The sequence below is a fragment of the Anabrus simplex genome, chromosome 1 (genome assembly GCF_040414725.1).
Source record: "Anabrus simplex isolate iqAnaSimp1 chromosome 1, ASM4041472v1, whole genome shotgun sequence".
Taxonomy (NCBI): Eukaryota; Metazoa; Arthropoda; class Insecta; order Orthoptera; family Tettigoniidae; genus Anabrus; species Anabrus simplex.
In genome coordinates this window covers 1,724,389,527-1,724,414,942 of record NC_090265.1, presented here as the reverse complement: position 1 = coordinate 1,724,414,942, position 25,416 = coordinate 1,724,389,527, and the positions used below count along the sequence as shown (strand labels likewise).

The following is a 25,416-nucleotide window of genomic DNA, read 5'->3' as shown; positions in this document are numbered from 1 at the left end:
AACTTTCGACTTTCATGGGGACCCATAATGACGCCATTCGTTCGATTAATGGTTATGAATTTCATGTTTTTGGTCCGTATTGAACTGAGAATAATATATAAGTAATAATAATAACAACGTAAACGTTTCCACCTTTTCAATACTAAAATATATTCACAAAATTATAAATTACACGGTACTAGTTTCGACCCATCTAGGGGTCATCATCAGCCGTATTGGAGCAAAGATCACTTTTGGCGAAATCCTAAGAAAATGTTATTTTAAAGAATAACAAGTGAAATAGTTATTAACTATTACCATAATAACATCTCATTTCACTTGTTATTCTTTAAAATAACATTTTCTTAGGATTTCGCCAAAAGTGATCTTTGCTCCAATACGGCTGATGATGACCCCTAGATGGGTCGAAACTAGTACCGTGTAATTTATAATTTTGTGAATATAATTTAGTATTGAAAAGGTGGAAACGTTTTGTTGTTGTTAGTCGTTTAGTCGCTTTCGACTCTCCGTGACCCCATAGACCAAAGTGCGCCATTTCTTCCTGTCGTATACTATTTTCCGAAGTCTTTCTAAATTGAGAGCCGTGGCTTCCTTGATGTCATCAATCCACCTCATCCGTTGTCGCCCTCTTCTCCTGTTACCATCGGTCTTCCCCAGCATTAAGGTCTTTTCCAGTGAATCATGTTTTCTCATGATATGACCAAAGTACTTTAGTTTTTGCCTGAGTATTTGACCTTCCAGTGAACAGCCTGGGTTGATTTCCTGTAATATGGACTTATTAGATCTCTTCGCAATCCACGGAACTCTAAGGAGTTTTCTCCAACACCATAGTTCAAATGCATCTATTCTTCGGCGCTCAGCCTTTCTTACTGTCCAGGTTTCGCTTCCGTACATTGCTACTGGGAAGACCATAGCCTTCACTATACGAATCTTCGTTCTTAAAGTTACGTCTCTACTCTTGAAAACGTTATCAAGGTTGGCCATTGCCTTCCTCCCAAGGAGCAAGCGTCTCTTAATTTCATGGCTGCAATCGCCATCAGCAGTTATTTTGGAGCCCAAGTAGATGAAACTAGGAACAACCTCCATTGTTTCACCATTTATATGCCAGGAGGTGATAGGTTTAGTTGCCATGATCTTTGTTTTCTTGACATTCAACCTTAGTCCAGCTTTTGCACTTTCTTCTTTCACCTTCATTAGTAGATACTTAAGTTGTTCTTCACTTTCTGCCAACAGGGTGGTGTCATCAGCATATCTAAGGTTATTTATATGTATCCCACCAATTTTAGCTCCAGTTTCTGTTTCATCTAATTTGGCATTCCTCATCACATACTCTGCATATAAGTTGAATAAGTAAGGTGACAATATGCAGCCTTGACGTACACCTTTCTCAATCTTGACCCATTCAGTTGTTCCATATAGGGTTCTCACCGTAGCTTCCTGATCAGAGTAGAGATTTCTCATAAGGCAAATAAGATGATCTGGTACTCCCATAGTCTTGAGTACTTGCCACAATTTATTGTGGTCGACACAGTCAAAGGCTTGAGCATAGTCAATAAAGCATAAGTATAGGTCTTTCTGGAATTCTCTTGCTTTCTCCATAATCCAGCGAATATTAGCAATTTGATCTCTGGTTCCTCTGCCTTTGCGGAAACCGGCTTGTTCTTCAGGTAGTTCTCGATCTACATACTGCCGAAGCCTATTTTGCAGGATCTTGAGCATAACCTTACTAGCATGCGATATAAGTGCGATTGTTCGGTAGTTTGAACATTCTTTAGCGCTGCCTTTCTTTGGAATTGGGATGAACACTGAGTTTTTCCAATCTTTTGGCCACTGCTGGGTTTTCCATATTTGCTGACATATTGAATGTAGCACTTTCACAGCATCCTCTCCTAGGATTTTAAACAGTTCTGCTGGGATTCCATCGTAACCACTTGCCTTATTGTTTGCAATACTTTCTAGGGCCCACTTGACCTCACTTTCTAAGATATCTGGTTCTGGCTCTGACAACAGAGTAACTTCATCATCAGGAGTATTCCCATCTTTCCTATACAAATTGCCTACATATTCCCTCCACCTTTCTTTAATCTCCTCTGCTTCAGTAAGATCTTTTCCATTTTTATCTTTTATCATTCCAATCTTAGCCTGGAATTTCCCTCTGATGTCTCCAATTCTTATGTAAAGATCTCTTATCTTACCCAGTCTGTTATTTTCCTCAACTTCCTTGCACTGTTCATTCAAAAAGGCATTCTTATCTCTTCTAGCTAGTTTCTGAAACTCTGCATTTAATTTAGACATTTTCGATCTTTCCCCTTTGATTTTTGCATTCCTTCTTTCTTCTGCTATTTGTAGTGCTTCACCCGATAACCATTTGGCCTTCTTCTTGTTCTTTTTCTTGGTAATATGCTTTTCCGCTGTCTCCTTAACAACACAACGTACTTCTGACCATAGCTCTTCTGGAACTCTATCTCTTAAATCTAATCCATTAAATCTGTTTCTAACCTCTACTGTATATTCAAGAGGTATGCTATTTAGGTCATATCTGCTTGATGGTTTAGCTCTGTCAATCCTCTTTAATTTGAGCCGGAATTTGGAAATTAAGAGCTCGTGATCTGATCCACAATCAGCCCCAGGCCTTGTTTTGGATGACTGTACAGCACTCCTCCACCTTTGACTACAGAGTATGTAGTCGATCTGATTCCGACATTTACCATCTGGCGAGGTCCAGGTGTATAGGCGGCGTTTGGGCAATTGAAACAGTGTGTTGGTAATGACCAGTGAGTTGTCTTGACAGAATTCTAGGAGTCTCTGTCCAGCTTCATTTGTTGTGCCAAGGCCAAATTTTCCCGTTACTCCATCTACAGTTTGATTTCCTACTTTGGCATTCCAGTCGCCAATAATGAAGATGACATCCTTCTTTGGTGTTAACTGTAGCAATTCTCGTAAGTCTTCATAAAACTGGTCAATATCTTCCTCTTCAGCTTCAGTGGTTGGTGCGTAAATTTGTATGACTGTGATGTTAAAAGGTTGGCCTTTAAAATGTACAGACATCATTCTATCAGTTTTAAAATTGCACCCCATTATAGTGTTACGCACCCTGTTGCTAACTATGAGGGCAACTCCATTTTTCCTTTGGTTTTCATTTCCAGAATAGTATACCATGTACTCATCTGTAGCAAATTCACCAATACCAATCCATCTCACTTCGCTTATTCCCAGTATATCGATGCCCAGTCTCTTCATTTCTCGTTTGACTATATCCAGCTTTCCTTGATACATGGATCTTACATTCCAAGTTCCTAAACAGTACTGTTCCTTGCAGCATCGCACATTTCTTGAGGCTTCTCTCAACGTAGTTCCCCCCGGAGATCCGACTGGGGAACTTGAAACTCCGGAATATTTTGAATTGAGCAAAGCCATGGGGTTTTCTTGGGAAAATTACAGTGGTGGTTTCCCGTTGCCTTCCACTGTCCTCCACTCCTGTTGGCTCACTGACCCAGTTTCCCGCTGGGGTTGTAAACCCAACCTTCCACTGGGTTGCTCAGCTTAACAGGGGCACCACGCGTAGGTAGGATTTGGAGAATTGAGGTGTGAGAGGCTAAGTGAACTCTCTTGGTGAGTTCATATATTCGCATCACACCCCCGTTTCTAGCCAGAGTCTCAAGATGTTCGTAGAGACTCCCCCAGGTCGTTTACGTTGTTATTATTATTACTTATATATTATTCGTTCGATTGGCGTTTCAGTTTTGGCTCGTACGATTTGGCCCATGTCTCAGCCAGGGTTATGATACGGCATAAGAAAGTCTCTCCTTAGCACTCACAGCACTCCAAGTGCGTCTTAGCAGCGTCATAATGCAACCATTTGTGCATTTTTGTCAAATCATGCGGAACCCATCGTGATGCAATTTGCGCATGCCCAGGCGTTCCTTCAGGATGTGAAGCACAGTCGTATGCGCTAATCCGGTTTCTTGGGCAAGCTAACGAATCGTCTGGTTTCGATCACTGTCCAGTAATGTGGTAAGAGCATGCACTTCGTCTTTACTGATGCTCGTAGGACGACCTGCCCGATGAATGAATGTCCGCCACAGTTTGCCGACCATCGTTGAAGGCTTTTACCCACTGTGCCACTGTTCTGTAAGACAATGCAGATTCCCCGCAAGCCTCTTGAAGACCTTGATGACACTGTCGTGCTGTACGACCTCTGGCACATTCAATCTTCATCCAACTCCGTTGTTCCTGTTTGGAAAACATAGTGACGTTACGTTAGACCGCTAGCTCACAAGTGATTGTGTTTCTCTCGCTTGTGTGCATGCAGGTGATATGGGAAGGGTGAGTTCATATGCTCTGAGGTAAGTTAGGTATGTAACCAACGTGTGCTATCAGAGACAATATTAGATTCTGATGCATAGCGTCTCCACAGCAGTGTTGCCACTATTTCAGTTCCAACCCTCGGAGCAGAGTTCTGCAACAGTCATTTTTACCTCTTAGGATGAATAACACCATCAATTAATTTCCAACAGAATTCAAAGGATTCCACCACTCACTATGCAGAGGTCTTGACCAGGTTATAGTTTAATACCTGGCCCAGCCCATTTCATGTGGAATATGTTTTAAACAAAATAATTTGTTACAGGAGCCAACAACAAATTCGATCATGCAAACGAGACCATTAACTTTGAGAAGGCCAGGCCAGTTCGAGAGGACAACCACCTTTTAAGAATCATTGGAACTTCATTGACAGTTTCCATTATAGGTCACTTACAGTTTACCATGCACCTGTTACTTTTCTAACACAGCTTCTCAGTTTTGTCGCTGCTCTCCCGACCATTTAAAATAATTTCAACATTAAAAACTTCATATCTAGTCTGTATTGAAAGGAGATACCATACAACAGAGGGAAATTTTGATTGTTCCACCTTTTTTCAATACATAATATGTTATTAATATGATTACAACATTTTTTATTCAGTACCGGTTTCGGTGTCTACGGACACCATCATCAGCTGAAACAGGTCGTATGAACAAAGATATACAAGTATGTAGTACATATAATAGACCCTTAGTAATAAATGACATTAATAGTATTAAGTAAAAATACAATGCTTAAAAGAATATAAACAAGTTATGTGCTTGTTGGTCAAAGTATAAAATGAAAGTGAAGATATTAACAAATGTTTAAAGACTTGATCACTTTGGAATGGTTAAAAAGTCTCAAGCACAGCACTGCTAAACACTGGGTGAAAATAAAACATGGACATCCAAAAACTGACGTAGTATGCTGTCCTTCCACAGAGTATTGATAATAATGTAACATAAGTAAGTTTGATGGTGGCTTGTAACATCAACTCATAAAAAGAAGCCATCAATTATGAGGTACTCAAAGAAGTGGATCATATTGCAGGCAAAGAGAAAGTAGATATATGGCCAGAAAGTTCTCGATCCAATTCATAACGTGAAGTATAAAAACAAAGTTAAGAGTTAAAATGAAATATTGGAAATAGCTAAAAACACTATAAAGTTAAGTAGGAGACTCACCTCGAACGGCCTGATGTATGCGTGGAGAGTGGCAAGGAGCAAGTGCTAGAGTTTGCTGGAAGCAAAGAACATCGTTAAGGGGAGGAAAGGGGTGGGTCAGGAATGGGGAGAGGAGGGGTAATGGAGGGGTTCCGAATTGGATCGAGAACTTACTGGCCATATATCTACTTTCTCTTTGCCTGCAATATGATCCACTTCTTTGAGTACCTCATAAATGACGGCTTCTTTTATGAGTTGATGTTACTTTTTTTATTTTTTATTTGCTTTATGTCGCACCGACACAGATAGGTTTTATGGCGACGATGGGATAGGAAGGGCCTAGGAATGGGAAGGAAGCGGCCGTGGCCTTATTAAGGTACAGCCCCAGCATTTGCCTGGTGTGAAAATGGGAAACCACGGAAAACCATCTTCAGGGCTGCCGACAGTGGGGTTCGAACCCACTATCTCCGAGATGCCAGCTCAATACCAATATAAATGGTCCGTTATTGGACATTATAAATTTTCCAGCTAGCTCATTCTTGGCTGCCAGCGTTTCGCCCTCGTGTGCTAGGGTGGGCTCATCAGTTGGTACCTAGCACACCTACCAATACGCTGGCTAGTGCATACCGTGGAGGCCACTGCGTAGGCTAACTGGAGCCACCGGCAGTGCCAATGCACTAAGAGACTTTGTCTCATCACTAAAAATTGATGCCTGCTTGGCCATCAGATGATATAGATGTTGATTCCCATAGGGAATCTGAAATATTTGTCCTGAATGAGCAAATTTATAATACCAATATAAATGGTCCGTTATTGGACATTATAAATTTTCCAGCTAGCTCATTCTTGGCTGCCAGCGTTTCGCCCTCGTGTGCTAGGGTGGGCTCATCAGTTGGTACCTAGCACACCTACCAATACGCTGGCTAGTGCATACCGTGGAGGCCACTGCGTAGGCTAACTGGAGCCACCGGCAGTGCCAATGCACTAAGAGACTTTGTCTCATCACTAAAAATTGATGCCTGCTTGGCCATCAGATGATATAGATGTTGATTCCCATAGGGAATCTGAAATATTTGTCCTGAATGAGCAAATTTATAATACCAATATAAATGGTCCGTTATTGGACATTATAAATTTTCCAGCTAGCTCATTCTTGGCTGCCAGCGTTTCGCCCTCGTGTGCTAGGGTGGGCTCATCAGTTGGTACCTAGCACACCTACCAATACGCTGGCTAGTGCATACCGTGGAGGCCACTGCGTAGGCTAACTGGAGCCACCGGCAGTGCCAATGCACTAAGAGACTTTGTCTCATCACTAAAAATTGATGCCTGCTTGGCCATCAGATGATATAGATGTTGATTCCCATAGGGAATCTGAAATATTTGTCCTGAATGAGCAAATTTATAATACCAATATAAATGGTCCGTTATTGGACATTATAAATTTTCCAGCTAGCTCATTCTTGGCTGCCAGCGTTTCGCCCTCGTGTGCTAGGGTGGGCTCATCAGTTGGTACCTAGCACACCTACCAATACGCTGGCTAGTGCATACCGTGGAGGCCACTGCGTAGGCTAACTGGAGCCACCGGCAGTGCCAATGCACTAAGAGACTTTGTCTCATCACTAAAAATTGATGCCTGCTTGGCCATCAGATGATATAGATGTTGATTCCCATAGGGAATCTGAAATATTTGTCCTGAATGAGCAAATTTATAATACCAATATAAATGGTCCGTTATTGGACATTATAAATTTTCCAGCTAGCTCATTCTTGGCTGCCAGCGTTTCGCCCTCGTGTGCTAGGGTGGGCTCATCAGTTGGTACCTAGCACACCTACCAATACGCTGGCTAGTGCATACCGTGGAGGCCACTGCGTAGGCTAACTGGAGCCACCGGCAGTGCCAATGCACTAAGAGACTTTGTCTCATCACTAAAAATTGATGCCTGCTTGGCCATCAGATGATATAGATGTTGATTCCCATAGGGAATCTGAAATATTTGTCCTGAATGAGCAAATTTATAATACCAATATAAATGGTCCGTTATTGGACATTATAAATTTTCCAGCTAGCTCATTCTTGGCTGCCAGCGTTTCGCCCTCGTGTGCTAGGGTGGGCTCATCAGTTGGTACCTAGCACACCTACCAATACGCTGGCTAGTGCATACCGTGGAGGCCACTGCGTAGGCTAACTGGAGCCACCGGCAGTGCCAATGCACTAAGAGACTTTGTCTCATCACTAAAAATTGATGCCTGCTTGGCCATCAGATGATATAGATGTTGATTCCCATAGGGAATCTGAAATATTTGTCCTGAATGAGCAAATTTATAATACCAATATAAATGGTCCGTTATTGGACATTATAAATTTTCCAGCTAGCTCATTCTTGGCTGCCAGCGTTTCGCCCTCGTGTGCTAGGGTGGGCTCATCAGTTGGTACCTAGCACACCTACCAATACGCTGGCTAGTGCATACCGTGGAGGCCACTGCGTAGGCTAACTGGAGCCACCGGCAGTGCCAATGCACTAAGAGACTTTGTCTCATCACTAAAAATTGATGCCTGCTTGGACATCAGATGATATAGATGTTGATTCCCATAGGGAATCTGAAATATTTGTCCTAAATGAGCAAATTTATAATACCAATATAAATGGTCCCTTATTGGACATTATAAATTTTCCAGCTAGCTCATTCTTGGCTGCCAGCGTTTCGCCCTCGTGTGCTAGGGTGGGCTCATCAGTTGGTACCTAGCACACCTACCAATACGCTGGCTAGTGCATACCGTGGAGGCCACTGCGTAGGCTAACTGGAGCCACCGGCAGTGCCAATGCACTAAGAGACTTTGTCTCATCACTAAAAATTGATGCCTGCTTGGCCATCAGATGATATAGATGTTGATTCCCATAGGGAATCTGAAATATTTGTCCTGAATGAGCAAATTTATAATACCAATATAAATGGTCCGTTATTGGACATTATAAATTTTCCAGCTAGCTCATTCTTGGCTGCCAGCGTTTCGCCCTCGTGTGCTAGGGTGGGCTCATCAGTTGGTACCTAGCACACCTACCAATACGCTGGCTAGTGCATACCGTGGAGGCCACTGCGTAGGCTAACTGGAGCCACCGGCAGTGCCAATGCACTAAGAGACTTTGTCTCATCACTAAAAATTGATGCCTGCTTGGCCATCAGATGATATAGATGTTGATTCCCATAGGGAATCTGAAATATTTGTCCTGAATGAGCAAATTTATAATACCAATATAAATGGTCCGTTATTGGACATTATAAATTTTCCAGCTAGCTCATTCTTGGCTGCCAGCGTTTCGCCCTCGTGTGCTAGGGTGGGCTCATCAGTTGGTACCTAGCACACCTACCAATACGCTGGCTAGTGCATACCGTGGAGGCCACTGCGTAGGCTAACTGGAGCCACCGGCAGTGCCAATGCACTAAGAGACTTTGTCTCATCACTAAAAATTGATGCCTGCTTGGCCATCAGATGATATAGATGTTGATTCCCATAGGGAATCTGAAATATTTGTCCTGAATGAGCAAATTTATAATACCAATATAAATGGTCCGTTATTGGACATTATAAATTTTCCAGCTAGCTCATTCTTGGCTGCCAGCGTTTCGCCCTCGTGTGCTAGGGTGGGCTCATCAGTTGGTACCTAGCACACCTACCAATACGCTGGCTAGTGCATACCGTGGAGGCCACTGCGTAGGCTAACTGGAGCCACCGGCAGTGCCAATGCACTAAGAGACTTTGTCTCATCACTAAAAATTGATGCCTGCTTGGCCATCAGATGATATAGATGTTGATTCCCATAGGGAATCTGAAATATTTGTCCTGAATGAGCAAATTTATAATACCAATATAAATGGTCCGTTATTGGACATTATAAATTTTCCAGCTAGCTCATTCTTGGCTGCCAGCGTTTCGCCCTCGTGTGCTAGGGTGGGCTCATCAGTTGGTACCTAGCACACCTACCAATACGCTGGCTAGTGCATACCGTGGAGGCCACTGCGTAGGCTAACTGGAGCCACCGGCAGTGCGAATGCACTAAGAGACTTTGTCTCATCACTAAAAATTGATGCCTGCTTGGCCATCAGATGATATAGATGTTGATTCCCATAGGGAATCTGAAATATTTGTCCTGAATGAGCAAATTTATAATACCAATATAAATGGTCCGTTATTGGACATTATAAATTTTCCAGCTAGCTCATTCTTGGCTGCCAGCGTTTCGCCCTCGTGTGCTAGGGTGGGCTCATCAGTTGGTACCTAGCACACCTACCAATACGCTGGCTAGTGCATACCGTGGAGGCCACTGCGTAGGCTAACTGGAGCCACCGGCAGTGCCAATGCACTAAGAGACTTTGTCTCATCACTAAAAATTGATGCCTGCTTGGCCATCAGATGATATAGATGTTGATTCCCATAGGGAATCTGAAATATTTGTCCTGAATGAGCAAATTTATAATACCAATATAAATGGTCCGTTATTGGACATTATAAATTTTCCAGCTAGCTCATTCTTGGCTGCCAGCGTTTCGCCCTCGTGTGCTAGGGTGGGCTCATCAGTTGGTACCTAGCACACCTACCAATACGCTGGCTAGTGCATACCGTGGAGGCCACTGCGTAGGCTAACTGGAGCCACCGGCAGTGCCAATGCACTAAGAGACTTTGTCTCATCACTAAAAATTGATGCCTGCTTGGCCATCAGATGATATAGATGTTGATTCCCATAGGGAATCTGAAATATTTGTCCTGAATGAGCAAATTTATAATACCAATATAAATGGTCCGTTATTGGACATTATAAATTTTCCAGCTAGCTCATTCTTGGCTGCCAGCGTTTCGCCCTCGTGTGCTAGGGTGGGCTCATCAGTTGGTACCTAGCACACCTACCAATACGCTGGCTAGTGCATACCGTGGAGGCCACTGCGTAGGCTAACTGGAGCCACCGGCAGTGCCAATGCACTAAGAGACTTTGTCTCATCACTAAAAATTGATGCCTGCTTGGCCATCAGATGATATAGATGTTGATTCCCATAGGGAATCTGAAATATTTGTCCTGAATGAGCAAATTTATAATACCAATATAAATGGTCCGTTATTGGACATTATAAATTTTCCAGCTAGCTCATTCTTGGCTGCCAGCGTTTCGCCCTCGTGTGCTAGGGTGGGCTCATCAGTTGGTACCTAGCACACCTACCAATACGCTGGCTAGTGCATACCGTGGAGGCCACTGCGTAGGCTAACTGGAGCCACCGGCAGTGCCAATGCACTAAGAGACTTTGTCTCATCACTAAAAATTGATGCCTGCTTGGCCATCAGATGATATAGATGTTGATTCCCATAGGGAATCTGAAATATTTGTCCTGAATGAGCAAATTTATAATACCAATATAAATGGTCCGTTATTGGACATTATAAATTTTCCAGCTAGCTCATTCTTGGCTGCCAGCGTTTCGCCCTCGTGTGCTAGGGTGGGCTCATCAGTTGGTACCTAGCACACCTACCAATACGCTGGCTAGTGCATACCGTGGAGGCCACTGCGTAGGCTAACTGGAGCCACCGGCAGTGCCAATGCACTAAGAGACTTTGTCTCATCACTAAAAATTGATGCCTGCTTGGCCCTATGGGAATCAACATCTATATCATCTGATGGCCAAGCAGGCATCAATTTTTAGTGATGAGACAAAGTCTCTTAGTGCATTGGCACTGCCGGTGCCTCCAGTTAGCCTACGCAGTGGCCTCCACGGTATGCACTAGCCAGCGTATTGGTAGGTGTGCTAGGTACCAACTGATGAGCCCACCCTAGCACACGAGGGCGAAACGCTGGCAGCCAAGAATGAGCTAGCTGGAAAATTTATAATGTCCAATAACGGACCATTTATATTGGTATTATAAATTTGCTCATTCAGGACAAATATTTCAGATTCCCTATGGGAATCAACATCTATATCATCTGATGGCCAAGCAGGCATCAATTTTTAGTGATGAGACAAAGTCTCTTAGTGCATTGGCACTGCCGGTGGCTCCAGTTAGCCTACGCAGTGGCCTCCACGGTATGCACTAGCCAGCGTATTGGTAGGTGTGCTAGGTACCAACTGATGAGCCCACCCTAGCACACGAGGGCGAAACGCTGGCAGCCAAGAATGAGCTAGCTGGAAAATTTATAATGTCCAATAACGGACCATTTATATTGGTATTATAAATTTGCTCATTCAGGACAAATATTTCAGATTCCCTATGGGAATCAACATCTATATCATCTGATGGCCAAGCAGGCATCAATTTTTAGTGATGAGACAAAGTCTCTTAGTGCATTGGCACTGCCGGTGGCTCCAGTTAGCCTACGCAGTGGCCTCCACGGTATGCACTAGCCAGCGTATTGGTAGGTGTGCTAGGTACCAACTGATGAGCCCACCCTAGCACACGAGGGCGAAACGCTGGCAGCCAAGAATGAGCTAGCTGGAAAATTTATAATGTCCAATAACGGACCATTTATATTGGTATTATAAATTTGCTCATTCAGGACAAATATTTCAGATTCCCTATGGGAATCAACATCTATATGCCAGCTCAAGTTGATGTTACAAGCCACCATCAATCTTACTTATGTTACATTATTATCAATACTCTGTGGAAGGACTGCATACTACGTCAGTTTTTGGATGTCCATGTTTTATTTTCACCCAATGTTTAGCAGTGCTACACTTGAGACTTTTTAACCATTCCAAAGTGATCAAGTCTTTAAACATTTGTTAATATCTTCATTTTATATTTTGACCAACAAGCACATAACTTGTTTATATTCTTTTAAGCATTGTATTTTTACTTCATCCTATCAATGTCACTTATTACTAAGGGTCTATTATATGTACTACCTACTTCTATATCTTTGTTCACACGACCTGTTTCAGCTAATGGTGTCCATAGACACCGAAACCGGTACTAAATAAAAAATGTTGTAATCATATTAAAAAGGTGGATCAATCAAAATTTTCCTCTATTGTACATCATTTAAAATAAGGCAAACACACCTAGCCAACATTGGAAATAATCTTCGAGAACGGGACCGCTGGACTGAGAAGAAATTGAGAATGGTGCTATTCTAAAATTTTAAATTCATCGTTTTTTTTTTTTTTTTTTTTTTTTCATTACTTATCACATCACATACATTTCACCTGGCATGTTGTCTCCTCTCAAAGTTGGTTTCTCAAGCTTTATCGCTCCCCTCCCACCCATTCGTGGGATGGTGTTTCTACAAAGACAGATTGTCAGCCTAAATTTTTCAACACAGTGATTAGGTCCTGTTTTTTGAAGTATTATCTAACTAAAAATTTCAGTTTAAGAGGTTCGCAATCTCACCATTAGCACTTGTTGTTTCGTTTCTGTCTGTTATCTTTTTTCTTCTTTTCTTTTCTTAGGTTTAGCACATTTTATTTTGTTTCCATTATGTTTTATATTAACTCTTTGTTCACTGAATTGGTCTTAGCGAGTTATTATTGCTCCATCTAGTGATGTGAATCTATAGGCCTATATATAAAATAAGAGTTTCGTCTGTACATTGGTCAGAATTTAAAAAGGATGGTATTTCTGTATCGGTTGTGTCCATATCAGCAAGGAAATGCACTTTTTAATTTTCCATAATTTCTGTCTGTCTGTATGTATGTACACGCATCACGAGAAAACGGCTGAAGAGAATTTAATGAAAATCGGTATGTAGTGTCCGAGAATAAATCGCTACAATCTAGGCCATAAATAATCTTATTCACGCTGAGAGAAATGGTAGTTTAGGGGAAGGCCTAACAATTAATTCTCAAATATTTATGTTATTAGTGGTCCTATCTTAATGAAAATCAGTATGCAAAGTCGGAAAATAAGTCTCTACAATTTAGGCTATAAATCATCTTATTCACGCTAAAAAAACTTGTAGTTTAGGTGAAGGCCTAAAATTTAATTCTCAAATATTTTTTTAGTGGTCCTATCTTAAAGAAAATCGGTATGCTAAGTCGGAAAATATGTCGCTACAATCTAAGCCATAAATGATTTTATTCACACTGAGTGGAATGGTAGTTTACGGGAAGGCCTAAAATTTAATTCTCAAGTATGTGTGTTATTAGTGGTCCTATCAACAAATACTACATTACTAAAGTTATATAGTATTAAATTTCTGATCATTTATGTCTTACACATTTTTACCGTACCGGCTATGATAACAGAGATATTCATGAATTTGAATTTTTGTTGCTAAGTCCGTAACAGTGCCGTCACGAGAAAATGGGTAAAGAGAATTTAATGAAAATCGTTATGAAAAGTCAGGGAATAAGAAACTACAGTCTATGCTATAAATAATTTCGTAAGACGCTCTAATATCACAGAGTCGAAAGAAAACTAAATGTGAAGGCCTACAATACAGAAAGCTCATAACATTGAACAACAATATTATTACATTGACCATTGTTTGTTGTGATGTGCTTTGTGTCTTATGTTGCCAGTCATGTCCGATAGATGGGATTACTGCTGTATACCGAGTATCTTTCAAAAATTGCTTTACGTCGCACCGAATCAGGTAGGTATTACGGCGACGATGGGATAGGAAAGGGCTAGGAATGGAAAGGAAGCGGCCCTGGCGTTAATTACGGTACAGCCCCAGCATTTTCCTGGTGTGAAAATGGGAGACCACGGAAAATCTTCTTCGGGGCTGTCGACAGTGGTTTCCGAACCCACTACCTCCCTGATCCAAACTCACAGCTGCACTCCCCTAACCGCACGGACAACTCGCCCGGTCGTACCGAGTATAACAGCCTGCCTGAATATTGGCGGGAAGTAGCTGGGGAGTTAGATAACTTTCTTCTTAAGCATGCCATTCCTCTGGTTCATAAATTTTCTGATACTACTGGTACGTTACACACTGGTTCAGCATAGGCATTTGAACTATTCAATCTCTACCATGAGGCACTGATTGGAATGAGCCATGTGTGTATTCAACAGAACAATGGCAGAGGAGTGTTCATGGTTGTCTGCGGCCTGGTCATTCCAGCACTGAAACTTTGGACTGTTAGATTGGCATCGTAGTACTGTTCGTTAAAAGTGAGAAAATGTGCGATTTTTCATTTGAGCGAGTATTTTATATGATAACGTTGCTTTTAATCCCTACATTACTACTGACGTTATGTAATGGCCTAAGTTAACTGTAGTTAGGAAAACCACAAAGACAGTCTTTCTGAGAATCCCGTAGCGAAGCACGGGAACATCAGCTAGTATTCTATATTGTTATTGTTTTTAGTTCAGCTGTCTCCTTTGTTTTTCATTTGTCATTCATTGTTTTTAGCACATTTTTAGTTTATATTATGTAGATGACACATTAACCACTCCCCCCCCCCCTTATTTCACTGAAGATGGCTCAAACAAGTTGAACATGTTTGAATTTTATTGCTCCATCTAATGATGGAATTATGTTTTGTATTGAATTAGGAGGATACATTTAATGTTTTGCTTTGTAAAGTGAAATAATTTATTATTATTAAAATTAATAAGGGTGCAGATGATGATGAGGTGGACAAATTTTATGGAGCATTGAGTGACATCATGGTCAGGGTCAACAGCAAGGATAGGATAGTGCTAATGGGCAATTTCAATGCGAGAGTTGGAAACAGAACTGAAGGATACGAAAGGGTAATTGGTAAATGTGGGCAAGATATGGAAGCTAATAAGAATGGGAAGCATTTGCTGGACTTCTGTGCTAGTATGGGTTTAGCAGTTACAAATGCATTCTTCAAGCATAAGGCTATTCACTGCTGCACATGGGAGGGTAGGGGTAACAGATCCATAACAGACTATATCTTAACCGACTTCGAATTCAGGAAATCGGTTAGGAATGTACGGGTTTTCAGGGGATTTTTCGAAGAAGCAGACCACTATCTGATCTTTAGTGAACTAAGTATCTCTAGGCCTAGAATAGAGAAAGTGAAATCTGTTTGCAAACGAATAATGGTAGAAAATCTCCAGGAAGAGGAAATTAGAAGTAGGCTACATGGATATGATTAGTGAGAAGTTCCGAACAGTGGACAGTAAGCAGATTCAGGATATAGAAAGAGAACGGGTGGCATACAGGGATGCTGTAGTAGAAACAGCAAGGGAATACCTAGGAACAACTATGTGTAAAGATGGAAAAAAGCACCTTGGTGGAATGATAACGTGAGAGCAGCTTGTAAACATAAAAAGAAAGTTTATCAGAAATGGCTCCAAACAAGGGTTGATGCAAACAGGGAATTTTACACAGATGAGAGAAGCAGAGTGAAACAAACAGTTGTTGAGTCCAAAAAGAAGTTGTGGGAAGATTTTGGTAAAAGCCTGGAAAGACTAGGTCAAGCAGCAGAGAAATCTTTCTGGACAATAATAAAGAATCTTAGGAAGAGAGGGCAAAAGGAAATGAACAGTCTTTTGGGTAATTTAGGTGAACTCATTACAAATCCCAGGGAATCACTAGACAGGTGGAGGGAATATTTTGAAAATCTCAACGTAAAATGAAATCTTCCTGGTGGTGTCGCGAGCAACTGAGCTCATGGGGAGGAGGAAATGGGCTGATGACCTTAGATATTAGGCCCCTTTAAACAACAAGCAGCAGGGAGGAGGAAAATGATGTTGGTGAAATTACACTTGAGGAAGTGGTAAATAAACTCCATTGTCATACAGCAGCAGGAATAGATTAAACCTGAAATGGTGAAGTATAGTGGGAAGGCAGGGATGAAATGGCTTCATAGAGTAATAAGATTAGCCTGGAATGTTGGTAAGGTACCTTCAGATTGGACAAAAGCAGTAATTGCACCTATCTATAAGCAAGGGAACCGGAAGGAAGGATTGCAACATCTATCGCAGTATCTCATTGATTAGTATACCAGGCAAAGTATTTACTGGCATCTTGGAAGGGAGGGTGCGATGAGTGGTTGAGAGGAAGTTGGATGAAAACCAGTGTGGTTTCAGACCACAGAGGGGCTGTCCGGATCAGATTTTCAGTATGCGCCAGGTAACTGAAAAATGCTATGAGAGGAATGGACAGTTATGTTTATGTTTTGTAGATCTAGAGAAAGCATATGCCAGAGTACCGAGGGAAAAGATGTTCGCCATACTGGGGGACTATGAGTTTAAGGGTAGATTATTAAAATCAATCAAAGGCATTTATGTTGACATTTGAGCTGCAGTGTGAATTGATGGTAGAATGTGTTCTTGGTTCAGGTTAATTACAGGGGTTTGATAAGGCTGTAATCTTTCACCCTTGTTGTTCGTAGTTTACATGGGTCATATGCTGAATGGTATAAAGTGCCAGGGAGGGATTTAGGTATGTGGAAATGTAGTAAGCAGTCTGGTCTATGCTGATGACTTGGTCTTAATGGCAGATTGTGCTGACAGCCTATAGTATAATATCTTGGAACTTGAAAACAGGTGCAATGAGTATGGTATGGAAATTAGCCTTTCCAAGACTAAATTGATGTCAGCAGGTAACAAAGCCAAGAGAACTGAATGTCAGATTGATGATACAAAACTGGAACAGGTAGATAATTTCAAGTATTTAGAATGTGTGTTCTCCCAGGATGGTAATATATAGTAAGCGAGTTGAATCCAGGTACAGTAAAGCTAATGCAGTGAGCTCACAGTTGCGATCAACAGTAGGCCTATTCTGTAAGAAGGAAGTCAGCTTCCGGACGAAACTATCTTTACAACGGTCTGTTTCCAGACCACCTTTGCTTTATGGGAGCGAAATCTGGGTGGACTCGGGATATCTTATTCATAAGTTAGAAGTAACAGACATGAAAGTAGCGAGAATGATTGCTGGTACAAACAGGTCAGAACAATGACAGGAGGGTACTCGGAATGAGGAGATAAAGGCTAAGTTAGGAATGAACTTGATGGATGAAGCTGTACGCATAAATGGGCTTTGGTGGTGGGGTCATATGAGATGAATGTAGGAGGATAGGTTACCTAGGAGAATAATGGACTCTGGTATGGAGGGTAAGAGAAGTAGAGGGAGACCAAGACGACAATGATTAGACTCAGTTTCTAATGATTTAAAGATACGAGGTACAGAACTAAACGAGGCCACAGCACCATTTGCAAATAGGCGCTTGTGGTGACGTTTAGTAAATTCAAGGAGGCTTTCAGGCTGAATGCTGAAAGGCATAACGGTCTACAGTAATGTATGTACCTGTATGTAAAATTAATTTCAATTTGCAGACAGAAAGAATTACCTAAGTTTTATTTTTTTATCCCTACAAGCATGTCAATTTAGGCCCGAGCCTGTGTAGACCTCCTATCACTGTGTTCACAGTGTTCGACATTCTGTCAGGAAGAATCTGGCACCCATGTGTTCACAGTGACAATCAAATCCTCCCCTCTTTGTTTTGCTTGCCTGTGCTGAGTCATACCGATCCTCTCAAGGATTAGATGATTCTATAACCTGGTTGGATAATATTCCAAGATCTTTCCGTTCATGACGACATAGTTGTTGGATTTCAGCGTTTTAAATCTCAAAATTACACTTGGGAAAAATATATAATACCGTTATTTAAAGGAGGGAAAGTATACACCAAATAGTGGAAAGAGACAAGGCCTACTTTTCAAACTGATTTACATTTCGTTAACTTGAACATAATTAGTTAAAAACTGTAATATTTATAGCCTTTAGAGTCGAGATTCATCATTTAAAGAGACAAAACTTGACTATTACCATTTCATATTATCCCACTACGAATGACACTGCAAACGTCATACTCCTTACACAAGAACATTGTTTAACCTCCATTATTACAAGTTCCTAGTCTATTACTTTTATTTTCTACAAATACATTACCAACTCACCATTTCTGAACGCTCTGTTACCATTGTAAAGCAAATATCTTAGCCAGATATATATAAAAAAGAATACGATTAGCAGTGTGCTGTTTTCAACATTCGCACCGCGCACATACGTCACACCTTGCCTAGCATTAATTACAATACGTATTGTTTGTGCCGAGTACACGTTAAGTCTGGTTCATAGGAAGAGTGTGGCGCAAGAAGGAAAGTTACCTGGAAGTGCACAAATATTATCGACTGTGTGTACTGGGACAAATATGTAATTTGGCCTCACTTCAGAAGTCCAAGAATCTTCAGTTGCGTACAGAAGAAAAAAACTCGTTATTTTACAACGTTCCAGTGCAAACTTAGTAGGGTAAAGAAGCCGCTTGTTCGTTGCAAATGTATATAAGGCTTTCTTAAATGATGTTGGATACAATCATTAAGGTGCAAAGAACGAGCTGAGCTGCGAACTACTACTGCAGTTACACGACATTCAACAGCATTGAATAGGGCACTATGCAGAACCAGGCGAGCACATTATACATATCAACATGTTAACGTTCATCATCTTCTTCTGTTGCTACTTTTTTGATTGAACCACGTGGGGATGCCAGACGTCCCCTTTTGCCCAGACATGTCGTCTTCTTAGGCCCCTTTCTTTCTTTCTTTTTTTTTTTTTTTTTTTTCGACCAAGTCCTCTAGTCTACAGTCCACTTTTTTTTAAGGCCCTGACGTCAAATTTGTATTTCATCCACGAAAGCGACAGTGGGTGTGTTATGAGCCAGATGGTCTTGTATGGGCAGTAGAATATTGATAGTTAATCTTCTTCTTCTGCTTACGATTTTCTTGGGCGCTGCTGAAAAGCCATTACCCAATTAAGTTAATCCATTGATGAATTATTAAACAGTTCAAAGATGATCGAATGTTGGTGTTAATATCTCAAGAGTATTTATAATAGATGGCAGCATTGAAACCCAACGATTGGGAGACAGATATTTTATTACCGGTAGATGTCAGGATTTCTATTAGAACAGTGCGGCCAAGTCTAGACCAGCCGCCATGTTTTAGCCAAGTACTCAGCTGATAGATGAGGCAGAGACTCAGCTGTTGCCGATTTGTCACGTTGGTTGAGACGAATGTTACGTTCATGTTCTTTGATACGAGTACCCGCACCCGTATCCGCACGCTCTATCGTCGGGTCATGATGTCATGTTCCAAGATACTCGAGCTCTTATCCACACTAAACACTGCAGGTCCAGGATTATACGGGAAGCTGTGGAAATTAAGTAATACCTGGTTGCCAACCATTGTTATTTCGTCTCGGTGTTTTTTCCAAATTCGTACGTTCCTCGTCGCCAGATGTTCCATTCGAGGCTTATGTCATATGTTACGCAAACACGTTATGTGAACCGCTTAGTCTGACTGTGATAGTTCGGTCAGCTTCCGCTTCGAACGCTAGCGTTGTGCCACGTCCTGGGGTTCATCTGGTGGTGAATGAACGTACCATTTCCATTTCTACTTCTATTATAACGTTCCAGATTCAAACGTGTCATTGTTTAAGAAGCTCTTCTCGTGGACAGTTGAGAATTCTTCTGAGGACGCAGAGCACAGTTTTCTGCGAAACGTTAAGAATTTCACCTTATTTTCTTGACACGGCACAAGCCCAAAAGCCTATACAATATCATGTCTGTATATATTTGTTATATGCCGTAACAATGATGGCATTCGAATCCTAGAATTTGCTGAAGCGTGGGATCTGTCTGTTAACAAACACCTTGCGGAATTCACACCTTTCACCTACTATAGTGGAAGTCATGTGTCCCAAATTGACTACTGGATGACACGATGAAGAGACCTTGCGCTGGTCAGGGATACGAAAATAATATTATATCGGCAGAACTGACCACAAGTATAAAATTAGAAGGAATTTTAGCAGAAGCGATTGGGGTAAATTTTCATTCATTGGGAAGGGCGTGAAGGAGTAGAACAGTTTACCAGGGGTAATGTTTGATCCTTTTCCAAAATCTGTACAGATATTTAAGAAGAGAATAAATAGCAACAGAGAAAATAAATGAAATGTTAGAGGGCATTCGACCAGTGCAGGTTATTGTAAATAAAATATGTTTGTGAATAAATTCATTCCATTCCCTGGTCTGTGGAGTCTGGACAGCTGAAAGGGGACTGCCTGTAGGGATGAAGTACAGTGGGGACTTCGAGGGCCGTGGGACCGCTACGGTAGCTGTGAAGGCCCTTCAGGAACTCTGAGAAGTAGCGGCAAAAGGGGCTCCGGTTATGACGCAGCAGGTCGTTATGCTACTTAGGTTCCAAAATGGGTAAAAAATAAATACGGTAAAATGGGGTGAATAGGGACAGTTTTTATCGGTTTTTGCTTAGTAACTGTTGAAGGAATTGGTTAACTTTAATGGGGTAATTTTTTCTGTTAAAAAGGAACTAGCATGTTTATATTTTATACATACCGGTAAGTAAATAAATGCAATGTAAATTTTAATCTTATACCAGTTGTATAGTATTATTTGAAGTAATTCCACATACTGTATATGAATTGACTATGTTTGTAAGTACAGGAGATATTATAAGTAGAATTTTGTAAACAACATAAATTTATTAAGAATGAGCTGTGTGTTTAATAGAAAAAAATGTTAGCGTAAATTGTATAATATTGTATTCTAGGAAAATTTCCTTCTTTTCTCGTTAATTTAAAATTTAGTGCTTGACAATAATATATTTTAGTGTACCATTTGCCACTGAGGTAGACACCTCATTTGAAAATAAAGAGATTTCGATTTGATTTGAAAGTGATTTCATATGATAGCGTTGCTCCTCAGCACTAGATGTACTAGATGCTGCAGTTAATCAATCAATCAATCAATCAATCAATCAATAGATTATATATATTACCTATATTATATATATATATTACTAGCTGATGTACCCGTGCTTCGCTACGGGATTCTGAGAAAGACTGTCTTTGTGGTTTTCCTAACTACAGTTAACTTAGGCCATTACAAAAACGTCAGTAGGAATGTAGCAATCAAAACAATGTTATCATATAAAATACTCGCTCAAATGAAATACCGCACATTTTCTCGCTTTTAACGAACAGTACTACGATGCCAATCTAACAGTCCAAAGTTCCAGTGCTGAAATGATCAGGCCGCAGACAGACGTGAACACTCCTCTGCCATTGTTCCGTTAAATATACACACTGCTCATTCCAATCAGTGCTCAGCGTAGGGAACGAATAGCTCGAATGCTATGATGAACCATTGTGTTACGTACCAGCAGTATCAGAAAATGTATGAACCAGAGGCATGGCATGCTTAAGAAGAAAGTTATCTAACTCCCCAGCTACTTCCCGCAAATATTCTAGCAGGCTGTTATACTCGGTACGACCGGGCGAGTTGATCGTGCGGTTAGGGGCGCGCAGCTGTGAGTTTGCATTCGCGAGGTAGTGGGATCGAAAACCACTGCCGACAGCCCTGAAGATGGATTTCCGTGGTCTCCCGTTTTCACACCAGCCAAATGCTCGGGCTGTACCGTAATTAACGCCAAGGCCGCTTCCTTTCCACTCCTAGCCCGTTCCTATCCCATCGTCGCCACAATACCTATTTATGTCGATGCCACGTAAAGCGAATTTAAAAAAAAATACTCGGTATACAGCAGTAATCCCATCTATCGGACATGACTGGCAACAGAAGACTCAAAGCACATCACAACAAACAATGGTCAATGTAATAATGTTGTTCAATGTTATGATCTTTCTGTATTGTAGGCCTTCACATTTAGTTTTATTTCGACTCAGTGATATTAGGGCATTTTACGAAATTATTTGTAGTGTAGGCTGTAGTTCTTTATTCCCCGACTTTCCATAACGATTTTCATTAAATTCTGTTTACCCATTTACTCGTGACTTGGCGCTGATATGGACTTACTAACAAAAATCCAATTCATGAATACCTCTGTTATCATAGCCGGCACGGTAAAATGTATAAGACATAAATGATCGGAAATTTAATACTATATAAATTTAGTGATGTAGTATGTTGATAGGACCACTATTAACACAAATATTTGAGAATTAAATTTTAGGCCTTCCCCTAAACTACCATTCCACTCATCGCGAATAAGATTATTTATGGCCTAGATTGTAGCGACTTATTTTCCGACTTTGCATACCGATTTTCATTAAGATAGGACCACTAAAAATATTTGAGAATTAAATTTTAAGCCTTCATGTAAACTACCATTTCTTTCAGAGTGAATAAGATGATTTATAGCCTAAATTGTAGATACTTATTTTCCGACTTAGCATACCGATTTTCATTAAGATAGGACCACTAATAACATAAATATTTGAGAATTAATTGTTAGGCCTTCCCCTAAACTACAATTTCTCTCAGCGTGAATAAGATTGTAGCGACTTATTCTCGGACACTACATACCGATTTTTATTAAATTCTCTTCAGCCGTTTTCTCGTGATGCGTGTACATACTGCACCCGTCCACCTCCCGAGTCCCAGACTAGCATTTATCTCAGGGGTGTCGGTTCATTATTTAAGTCATCAAAATATAAGTATAGAGGCATCAGTGAACACGGGAATGAACGGGGAAACTAAAAATAAAAATGGGGAAAGCTTAATTGTAAACATGAATTTAAGGACTCCATGATAGGACTAGGAAGTGACATTTAAATTTCAAAAGGGCATATCGTGTAGCTACAATAAAAAGATTATGAGAATGGTTCCCTTTGTAATAATGGTGGTGGTGGTGATTATTGTTTTAAGAGGAAGTACAACTAGGCAACCAGAAGGAGCAGTTTATTGTGCCTTCTGGCGCTGAAATTTTGATACACTGGATAACAGCAATTGGTTTTACAACACATTAAATCATATGTTCACTTGCTACACCGCAAGTGGTGACAAGACGTTTGTAATGTCCATGCTGAAAAAGAAATACAACTGTGGGGTGTAATTCACTGATCGATCACGTTAGGATCGAAACGTTGTACGCATGACCGATTGGTCCACAAGGACCAGCCTTCCCGAGATCGGGAGCCTGAGAATAAACAAGGCTTATCGTCGGCTTCTCGATTCGGATTAGATAGAGTACCTCCGACTATCTACATTTCCCAACGTCGGCAATTGGGTTGGATATTGTTACGATGATTTTTGTGAGGAACAGGTCCTATATTATACATCCAGCTGATGCCATGCCAGTGGAACTAGTACCTACAAATTATTTACACAGGATCTAATCACTGCCAAGCTCGACCACATGGTTTCAGTAGGTTAGTGTCACGATCAGATAACGCGAGGTACAGTGGAATTACCGGGCGATGACCTCAACTCACCCCGCAAGCAAATGAACAAACAAGGTATTACGGGAACTTGGCTCATGCTGGGCCGGCCAGTTACGAGAAAATATATGATTATTATTCCGATCAAATCGCAAGCTGAGGGATGTCATCCTCAATAATTTAATTCATTATTATTAGAATCATCATTCCTCCACGAAATTATTATTATTATTATTATTATTATTATTATTATTATTATTATTATTATTATTATTATTATTATTATTATTATTATTATTATTATTATTATTATTTACGATTTCTAACACGGCCACGTTTTATTATGATCATTATTATAACGGGACGCAAAACACAAATGTTATTACTGTTATTATTATTATGATCTCCTCATATGATAATTAATATTATTATTATATGATTATTATTATTATTATTATTATTATTATTATTATTATTATTATTATTATGGGTTAGTCACGTCCGCAAACGTCTCAATAGACCGGTCACATTTACGAACCTTCACCGCTCAACCGAAAGGACATCATCACCATTATTACTCAAACGTCTCAATAGACCTGTCACATAATAATAATAATAATAATAATAATAATAATAATAATAATAATAATAATAATAATAATAATAATCATAATAATAATAATAATAATAATAATAATAATTGTACCGGGCGGTACACCTCTACACCGTTTATTTAAAAGTTGCGCCAGTTGAAACTCCTCTTCTGGAGGAAGGTTGAACTTTATCTATTCTATTAATTCTCTACTTTCTCAGAAGATGTCACCACGTGGAAAATTTTGAGTTTTTGAACTGTGTCACTTTTGATGTGTTTTTGTTTCGCTTGAAGTAAGAAGTGTGAACTTTCTCTTCTAGAGGACACTACTGAAGATCAACAATAGCGCACCCTAGTGCGGAGTCAAAGAACTATTTTGTTGGAGAAATTTTTATTTCAAAAGTTTGTTTCTTGTTAAATTTCTTTCTGTTATTGTTTAAGTTGGCTGTATACCCCTCTTTCTCCCCTTATTTTGGATCTAGCCAATCCCGAATTTCTTTAATTAATTTTCCACCAATAATGTGTTTCTTCTTCCTCTATGTAGGGGTTTCTTTTCCCTAGCCAATAAAAACTTTGAGGGAGGGTGTTTTATTTCCCCTAACGCCTAGAATCTTCCGCGAGAGGATATAAACTGCTGATTTTGGGGTCTCCGGGCCACTTCTGTTCCATCTTTCAGTGTATTAAGTACATAGCAGGAGGCGGGAAGCGCCTCTTTCTTCTTCAGCCGTTCAACACCAGGTAATGGCCTATTAATAACTTCCTTTCTTGCTAGGTCGGCAGTTTAACACTCGCGGCGGGTTCGAAGCATTTCCATCATGTAACCTTTTCCTAAAATGTAATTACTCTTTTCATCTTTTTCTTGTAAAGCTACATATTGGGATAGAGAGTGCTAACCCTCTCGAGCTCCCACTCACATTTGTTTTGAGGAGAACTTATTTTCTCAAACTATTCTTCGTTTATGTAATGTAAAGTGTTCTTCTCTAAGTCACCTCTGTAGTATGGGATTAGCCCTTGCGTTAGTGGCCCAGAGCCAGATTAGGTTTTAAAAACAAAGTGTATTAGGAGTGCAAGTTCGCCTCCTCTCAAATTGTTATTTTAGAGGTCATGTAATCAACCTTCTTTTCATATAATAGACCTCCGTAGGTTGGGTATTTT

At 40.5% G+C, this 25,416-nt stretch overlaps 1 protein-coding gene across 3 annotated transcripts in view; it reads right to left on the bottom strand.

Annotated features, from left to right (window-relative positions):
• The window catches only part of LOC136882279 (fatty-acid amide hydrolase 2), a 215,225-nt gene extending 196,221 nt beyond the window's left edge, over positions 1–19,004 (bottom strand). The window contains exon 1 of one of the 3 annotated variants that reach the window (XM_067154855.2): positions 18,584–19,004. Coding sequence is in view for 2 of the 3 variants with exons in the window: in XM_067154837.2 (XP_067010938.2) it covers positions 18,374–18,397 (24 nt within the window). In the remaining variant the exon portion in view is untranslated. Of the gene's footprint in view, positions 1–18,242; positions 18,309–18,373; positions 18,546–18,583 lie in introns of those variants that run through there. The other 2 variants (XM_067154837.2, XM_067154846.2) reach the window with 2 other exon arrangements.
• Positions 19,005–25,416: the final 6,412 nt, after the last annotated feature.